Source organism: Amaranthus tricolor, chromosome 15 (assembly GCF_026212465.1).
Source record: "Amaranthus tricolor cultivar Red isolate AtriRed21 chromosome 15, ASM2621246v1, whole genome shotgun sequence".
NCBI classification, from domain to species: domain Eukaryota; kingdom Viridiplantae; phylum Streptophyta; class Magnoliopsida; order Caryophyllales; family Amaranthaceae; genus Amaranthus; species Amaranthus tricolor.
Window position 1 is genome coordinate 20,162,215 of NC_080061.1, and position 8,858 is coordinate 20,171,072.

Consider the following 8,858-nt stretch of genomic DNA (forward strand, 5'->3'; position numbering starts at 1 on the left):
AAGTCAAAACATGTAACATCTTAATTTAAAATTTTAAAATTTTCATTGCGTAAAAGTTAAAATTTTCGAAATTAATGTGCATTTCTTTGTTCTTTAGGTTTGGAGCTTTGAATAGTTGACTTTGTTAAACAACTGAGATGCCCGAAAACGAGTAAAAATCTAAAACTCTTATGTTCTTACTCTCTAAGAGTTACACTCTCTTAAAGTCACAAGGTGGCTCTTTTTTGCATATGCGATGTTGTGCTCATATTTTGAATTTAGTAGTTCAAGATCGTTTGGAAATAATTAGTGGTGCAATTAAAAAGTCCGAAGTGTAGTTTCCTTTTGCACTTCATCACCAAATAGGTATGACTGTATGAGACATACTTGAAGTGTACATCTCAACCGGTTCTTCTAAGAGTGCTTTTAGCACCGTTGGTAGATTTATATGATCTCATCATAATACGCTCTTCTTCATGACAACGTTGAAGCTTGATATGAAATTCATATGAAATTCGTAGGTATATAATTTATTTTTCGTTAGTATATACATTAACATATTATGTAGTTGTATTATTCATTAATATTATTATTTTTAATTTGAAGACACTAAATTAAATCTTCTTCAATATGCACCAATATTTGAATATGAGGATGTGGAAGCTATGGAATAAGAATGGTAATGGGTATGTTTTATTTTGTTTTATTAAATTTATTCTTTCCTAATTACATTATTTATGCTAATATTACTTTTCTTATTAACCTTCTGTTAGGAAACTATGGATGGATTCAAAGATGTTGAGCATGAAGAGTTGAAGAATTAATGACTTGATCATTTATGCAATTTTTATGTTTGTTAATGGAACTTTATAGTCTTTTGTTTGCTCAACTGTATTTGAAGGACTATTTCGTTTAATTGTAATTGAAGGACTATCTTTCCTTTTTAAGTTAAATTTGAAGGACATATTTTCTTTGTTAAAGTGTATTTAAAGACTATTCTTTTAATGTTTTTATGTTTTAAATAAATAGTATGATATCGATAAGAATAAAGATTGATAATAATCCGAACACCATCGGAGGTCCAAGAGTCCGAGTCGGAGCAAAGTCAGAGTATGTATTATACGACCCGAGTGGAGGCGGACTAAAAAAAATAATTCGAATTTATCCGGAGCAAAGTTACAGGGTGGATAATCCGATCCAGGTCCGACCTATTGTCATCCATACATCAATTCAGTCACTAATAAAATTGTTAAATTTCCAAATTAAAGTTAGAGTCTATGGTCGTTGTAAATTATCTTTTGCGGCCTCTATTTGCGAAAAATTTGAGCCATTGTTAAAACATGTTTTGCATTGCAAATGGAAAAGACATACAAAAAAAAAAAAGATGCAAATCAAATAATATTCTTTGGCAACGATAATTCTCTTGTAATCTCATATTATGATTTTCTTACTCCCAATGATTATTTGTTTATTCATCACTTACCAAATAATATTAGCACCTAAAAAAAGAGATGCAAATCAAATAGGAGGATATAGTATTGTAAATATTTATTTTCCATTGATGAGGCGAAGCGTGAATGCTTGTAATGCGATGAGCACATGTTGTAATCTTTTCCTTAAATCTTCATCGATCAAATCACCATTTTGATCAAACTTCAATGGAGGTTCAAATGCATTGACAAAGAATTCAGGTTTATTAATGAAGTGAATATCAAGGAAAGTTCCAATTTGACGAAGATGATATTGTGAGCTTCTTCCACTTCCTTCCACACTTACTATTGCTGCTGCTTTATCTGCCCATACATTTGGCGGTCTTGATGCCCAGTCAATAGCATTCTTTAGCAATGCTGCCACACAAAACAAGTAGGCTAAATTCCATCAATCATAATACAATACCACACCGAAACTCCACCAAAATCTCTACACATCATCTTCTTCATCAACACGCCAAAATATAAACAACCAATATCCTGATATCTACATTCTTGCTTTTAATTTGTTACCGATTATTCATTGATCTCTCATCTCTGATCTGACTTGAGCATCAGAGGGGTTTTCCAGGAGATCACCCCGGGCAAGGCTAACGTGTTGTGTTGCAGGATTTTAGGTCATTTCCACGCAAGGATTATATCTCACTTCCAATTCGTTAATCGTTGATTTTGATAACACTTCTACTTCAGATATTTTAAGTATCTTTTGCATTTTCTCGTTTCAAAATCGAAACAGTTAATAAGACACACTTAAAAGAAATGAGTAGTAATGTGTTTTTGATGGACATAAGTATACATGTCATGCTATGAAATAAGAATCCAACATGTGATTAATCTATTGATTAAAAATCCTATGTACGTGTCAATTGTCAACTTTTAATCAATAGTCAATGCAAAACACATTTACCAAATCACCTCTAATTTGGTTTAATTTTAAAGTTTTTTTAATTTAATTGGAATTAAAACTAATTTTTACTAAAATGAACTTAAAGAACATACGTGTAAGGGAGTAATTATACTCTGGAGAAGCGAAGAAAATAGCTTCTGCTTGAAGAATCTTGAGTCTGAACTGTTTTACAGTCCGAGGAAAAGTACCATTAACCTCAAGATCCTCATTCATCATTGGCAATTCACTTATGTCTATGTCTTCAATCTCCATCCCCTCTACCACCGACTCTTTGCACATCTTTATTGCTACATAACACAATGGACTTGATTAATTAATGGAATAATTTACAGATTACAATTTTAAAGTTTAAACATTTTGTAAATTATAGTTTTAATGTATTTTTTTACGAATTAGAGTCATCCAATTATTAAGATCTACAGCGTTCAGGCTAAACCACAGAATTTCGACCACTTAACCTAAAACTTCAACAACTAAAATGATTGGAATCCTGTGATTTGACCTATAAGTTGTACACACGATACGTTACTTTCGTGGGTATGACACGCAAAAGGCCTGAACTTAAAGGCTTAAATTCACAAACAATTCAAATTAATAACAAATAAGAGTTCTACGGAAATTTCAACAACAACAATTTAGAGCTTTAATTTTAAAGAGGTCTCGCTTTAAAATTGAAATAAAATTTTCTCTTCCACTCATCTTGTATGAGACGGATCCAAATAGTTAGCCAACTTTATAATTGGTCACTTTAAAATTTATAAATAATCTCTCTGACACACTACATATGCATAAGTCAGTCCAATAAAAATCATATCACTAAGATACCGTCTTATTAAAGAATTTGTGTTATATCTAAGGTTGAAATGATACCTGCTTGAACAAGGCCTCGGTTAAAAGAGGCCTTGCGAAGAGAGCCACAAAGAGCTGCAACCTTTATCACTCGTTTCTCAACCATTTCTTCACTTCCCATTTTCTATCTCTTGTTTTTTTTGTCTTTCATAAACTCATCTTAATTGACTCTTTTATATTAAGAGGGGAATTCTGGTTATTTGCTGATCTGTGCCATGATGTAGCCATTCTTCAATTCCCATTTTCTAGCCATACATTTCTATGTCAATCTGACGGTCAGGAATAAATGACAGTAAACATTCGAAACCTTATTTGCTGATCTATGCCATGACGTAGCATTCCAATTACGAGATAGTGGTGGATTCATCAGCTTTATAATAAATATGAATCAACATTTTTTAGACTGTAATCCATATGTTCGGAACCAATAAACATCAAAAAAATTGGCATTTTCTTCTTTTGCTTATTCTACCTTTGTTTAAGGATTTGGTTTTTCTTTCTTTTTATTGTGTCAAATGCCATTTTTTTGGTCAAAATCATATCAATTTATATTCCAGTTTTATATTTGAGTCTTTTTAGTTTTTCACCTGATGATTTAGGCCTTAGTTTGAAAAGATACGATTAGTTTAAATGCACCAAGGGTCCCTAGAGAAACTCTAGACCCCAATAAGCTCTAACGTTTAAGTGTGAGGTCGCACTAAAATTCGACTTTTGAAATTTAGTTTTTTTTGCTATGTCTCTATAGGATCATGAGCTATATTATAAAGTTATGAAAAACAGTGATAGAGATATGTATTAAGAGAAGTACAATTATATCGGGAAACTAATTTGAAGTAATGCTAGCAAGGCCGGCCCTGGGCAAGGGCGAGGTGGGGCTATGCCCAGGGCCTACTCACAAAAATTATAATACATATATTGTAGTTGCTATGATTTGAACTTAAGACATGTAAGCAAATTCATGTATGCACTAACCACTAAGGATGTTTAAAAAAACCCGTCCCGGATTATCCGGTATCCGATTTTTTTAATCGGATAATTAACCCCATTTGTCAAAACCTGGTATTTCGGACCGGGTACCCGGTTTATAAACCGGGTATTCGGGTCGGATTCGGATATCAATTTTAGTAAAATCGAGTCCCAGTTTCGATTTTGTTTTTTTTTTTTTTTAAAATATTTTAAACGCTTATTCTTAATATATCTAATATAATTAATATATTATAATCCTTTTACCCTAAAAAAATTTAAATGTGTTAAAATTCAAAGTAATATGTTAAATTATATTCTATTATTGTCCTTAAATAATATTTCAAACGACGTATTTCAAAATAAGTGTTTTTAGTAATTATTAGATTGATAGCATGTTTCATAAAATATCTCATCCGATGATCAACTCAAGAATTTGACTTATTGTTAATGTGGTATTGGCAATTAGATTGTAAATTTACTAAAATTATCCTTGATAATTAGAATATAATTAGGATCACCAAAGTAATAACTAGTTAGTAAAGATATTGCATTACTTAGTTTTATCTTATTGCTAGTATAAAAACTCGTACAATGCACAGATTTATTATTATAGAGTATATAAAAATGTTACTTCATATAATATTTAAGTATATATTATCGTGATTAAATTTATTAAATACATAATTTTTTAAGAAAAAATAATTATTGAATTTTCTTAATCATTTATCAAATACATCACTTTTTCATTCAATTATATGTAACAAATTCTAAGTTAGTATGAAATTGCTAAAATAAATTACATAAATATTTTGCCTAATTTAGCTCCAATTTTTTTAAAAAAAATTCTAAATTAGGTAAATCTATCATGTAAACAACTTAGAATTTGAATTTTATATAAAAAAATAATTAAAAGAAATAAGGAAAAAAACCACAATTTTTAGGAAATAAACAAAACTGGGTCAGATCCGGGTCACATTTTTATGTATCCGAAAAAGCGGGTAATCGGATTTCCGGATCCGGGTTGACCCGGTATCCGGTTTTGAACACCTCTACTAACCACTAGGCTACACTCAATGTTTTGATTCTTAATATCAAGTGTATTTATTAATACTATACCTACTTTAAGTATTGCATTTTATTAAGAAGCAAGGAACGCCTTTGTTATGTTTCATTAGTTTATAAATTTTATTTTTTTTTATCTATTTTGTCTATTAAATTGTATTTTATGTTTTCAAATTCTTTATTATTTTGAAGAATTTAGAATTTATGGTAAAATTTTGTGATTTTTTAATATTGAATTTTGTAGAGGGCTACATTTAAATTAATATAATATTATTTTTGTAAGGGTTTTGTTTTTGGAAAATTGATATTAATAATTCATATTTCTACTCTTCCTAAAGGTAAACTCAATTTTTGATTGTATTTAAATAATCCTACCTATTTTATGTATTTGCCCATCATAACCAATGCCGAGATGACGTGTTATTTTTGATTATTTTAAAAAAATTATTTAAAGAACCTAAAAACAAAGTAAAATAAAATATTGGCAAATAAGTACTCATTTCGTTCGATTTTTCGAAATGCGTAAACTTATTAATTCTTATAATTATTTTTGTCTCTATTGTAATTTTCGGGAGAAATTTTTCGAAATTGAAGTTTTTAAAGCTATTTAATATATTCAATTTAGCATAAATCATTTAAATTGTTTTGCAAACTTTTCTTTTCCTGCATTATAATGTTGATTTTTTAAAGTTATTTTGGAAATAAGAAATAAGGGGCGTAAAATTTATCTCTCGCCCAGAGTCTTCACAATCTCAGGGCTGACCCTGGATGCCAGGGACTCAGGGAGAATAACAATAATGGAAACAATTCATCTTATGCGACAAATGATGAAATATTATAGAGCTAGAAAAGACACTTGCACATGGTCTTATTGATTTGTAAACAGCACATGACAAGGCTAAGTATAGGGATAGACGGTAATTAAAGAGAACCAATTCGAATTCATGCCAGGAAGATCAACCACTGAGGTAATTCATCTTTTGAGGAGATTGATGGAAAAGTATAGGGAGCGAAAGAAGGATTTTCATCTGATGTTCATTTACCTGAGGAAAGCATACTAGCATACCACAAAGTATCGTTTGGGATAGCTGCAAGAATAGAAGTATTTTTCGAAGGTACATTGAGGTAATACAGGACATGTATGACAAAGTGTCGATTAACATACATACACCGGCGGGTATGACAGAGTGTTTTCCAAATAAAGTGGGCTTATATTAGAGTTCAACACTAAGTCATTTCATTTTTATGGTCATTATGGAAGAAGTCTCTAAATCCATCTGGATGACCGTACCATGGTGCATGCTTTTCACCGACAATATAGTTTTGGTCGCAGAAATTAAGGAGGAGGCTAATAGTAAACTGGAAGATTGGAGGGAAGCCTTGGAGAGTAAGGGGTTGCGCATAAGCCATACGAAGACAAAATACTTGCGATGCAATTTTAGTAGGGCAGAATTGATAGGGGAGCCATAGGTGACCATAGAGGGAGAAGTTTTTGCATGTACGTCCAAGTTCAAATATTTGGGATCGGTGATTCAGAGCAATGGGGAGATCGATGGAGACGTTACTAATCGTATACAAGCAAGTTGGCTTAAGTGGCGAGCAGCAACCGGGGTGCTTTGTGATAAAAAGTTCCCGAGGAGATTAAAAGGTAAATTTTATTGCATTGCAATTAGGCCGGCGTTGTTATATAGGACAAAATGTTGGCCCGTAAAGAAGGTTTTTGAACAAAGGATGGAAGTAACAGAAATGTGTATGCTAAGGTGGATGTGTGGTAATACTATGATGGATAGGATAAGAAAAGAGGAGTTAAGGGAGAAGTTAGGGGTTGCACCTCTCACCGCAAAGATGTGGGAGAACAGGTTGAGATGGTTTGGGCTTGTGTAGAGAAAGACACATGATGCCTCAGTAAGAAGCATCGAATGCATCATAGTGGAGGGCAAGAGAAGTCGAGGAAGACCTAGAAGAGTGTGGGAGGAACAGATTAAAAGTGACATGTATGAACTGCACCTCTTCAAGGACCTGACCAGGGATAGGGGTAGTTAGCGGCACCTTATTCACATCTTAGATTACTAAAATCGTCCCTTTTACCTATTGTTTGTTATTGTTCATTGGCTTTAATTATCGCGCTTTACGTTCTCCATTAATTTTAGCTTTATGTAGTTATTTATATGTATTCTATTTATTCTATTTGTAAGTTGCATGTTTCTCTCTTTTTGAAGACCTTTCTTGAGCCTAGGGACTTTTTGACCGCACTCTCCTCTATGGGTATGAGCTGCCATCATTCTTCCCTCCCCAGACCCTGATCATAGTTCTCTATGAGCGAATACACTGGGTATGATGATGATGACATGACAAGGCTAAGTACCTTGGTGAGCAATGACAAAGAAAGGTATTCCCAATAAATATATTTATATAATGCAAGATATCTATGCAAAAGTAAAGACGAATGTTATGTGGAGGAGAAACACATGGTTTTTAATCACATTTAGCCTTCATCAAGGCTCGACCATAAGCCTTTTTCTTCTTACAACAATCCTAGATGAGATCACTCGATCGATACACGGATCAGAGATGTGCCTTGTTACATATTGTTTGCAAAGGACATTGTTTTGGTAGACAAAATCAAAGTCACAAAAGCTCAAAATAAGTGGGAGAAAAGACAAGTATATGAAGTGTAACTTTAAATTTCTATGATCCCATCATTGAAAGATTTTAGTTTTTCATAAATATATTATATTTTAATCTAATTTGTAGACTTTTATCCTGTTTAATTTCAAAACATTTTTAAAAGAATAATAAAATATATAAATTGAATATAAAATATAATATAAATTTTGAGCTTAAGACTTAAGATTGTGCATATGATAATAAAAAAGTAAATTATTTTATTTTTCTCTTTTAATGGTTGTATCACTTCTTAATGAAGCAAACTATAATTTTATTTAAGATTTGGGATAAAAAATTATAGGTTTATTTAGGACATCTTATAGTCAATCAAAAAAATTATATTTTTAATAAGTTAATTATTTGCTTAAATATCATGCTAATTATTAAAAGGTTCTATGTCAATAATAGAAAAAAAGCAGAAAAATTTTAATCATTTCTTCATTAGTATACTAGTTTATATGCTCGTGCAATGCACGTATATATAAGTGTGTGCAGATACATATGAATAAAATGCAATAATAGATATAAACTAATGATAACAATGTGATTGTGATAAATTTTAAAAGTGAAGATATTAAAAATTCACAATTATTTAAATAATAAACCGATTTATATGAGAGACAAATTATTTTTAATTTTCATTAAAAAACTTTTCAATAAATAGGAAATTAATATAGGTAAATATATTCATTATAATAAAATTATTTAATTATCTTAAGCTTATATAAATACATGCTAATATGCTATGGCAGTTTATATCTTTTTGTTATGTAAATTGCTCAATATAAATTAAACATAGTTAATTAGATACTAGGATAGAAACCCGTGCAATGCATGGATTTTTAAATATGTTAATATTTTAATAAAATTTTAGGTTGCAAACCATACTTTACCTTTTTCCGAAAATTCAAAATTGTAATTATGGTATTAAAAAAGTA

At 30.8% G+C, this 8,858-nt stretch overlaps 1 protein-coding gene across 1 annotated transcript; it reads right to left on the reverse strand.

Moving 5' to 3' along the window:
- Positions 1-779: 779 nt before the first annotated feature.
- LOC130801439 (NAD(P)H:quinone oxidoreductase-like) lies at positions 780-3,494 on the reverse strand. Its single transcript, XM_057665300.1, has 3 exons — positions 3,247-3,494; positions 2,469-2,663; positions 780-1,826 (listed from the first exon to the last, which is right to left on the reverse strand). The coding sequence occupies exons 1-3, from the start codon at positions 3,344-3,346 to the stop codon at positions 1,528-1,530; spliced, it is 594 nt and encodes a 197-aa protein (XP_057521283.1). The 5' UTR covers positions 3,347-3,494; the 3' UTR covers positions 780-1,527.
- Between the last annotated feature and the right edge of the window lie 5,364 nt (positions 3,495-8,858).

Coding starts and splice junctions, on each gene's coding strand:
- LOC130801439 (XM_057665300.1), bottom strand. CDS start 3,346: ATGGGAAGTGAAGAAATGGTTGAGAAACGAGTGATAAAGGTTGCAGCT. Junction 2,664..3,246: donor CCGAGGCCTTGTTCAAGCAG/GTATCATTTCAA, acceptor TGTGTTATGTAG/CAATAAAGATGTGCAAAGAG. Junction 1,827..2,468: donor GTATAATTACTCCCTTACAC/GTATGTTCTTTA, acceptor TTTGTGTGGCAG/CATTGCTAAAGAATGCTATT.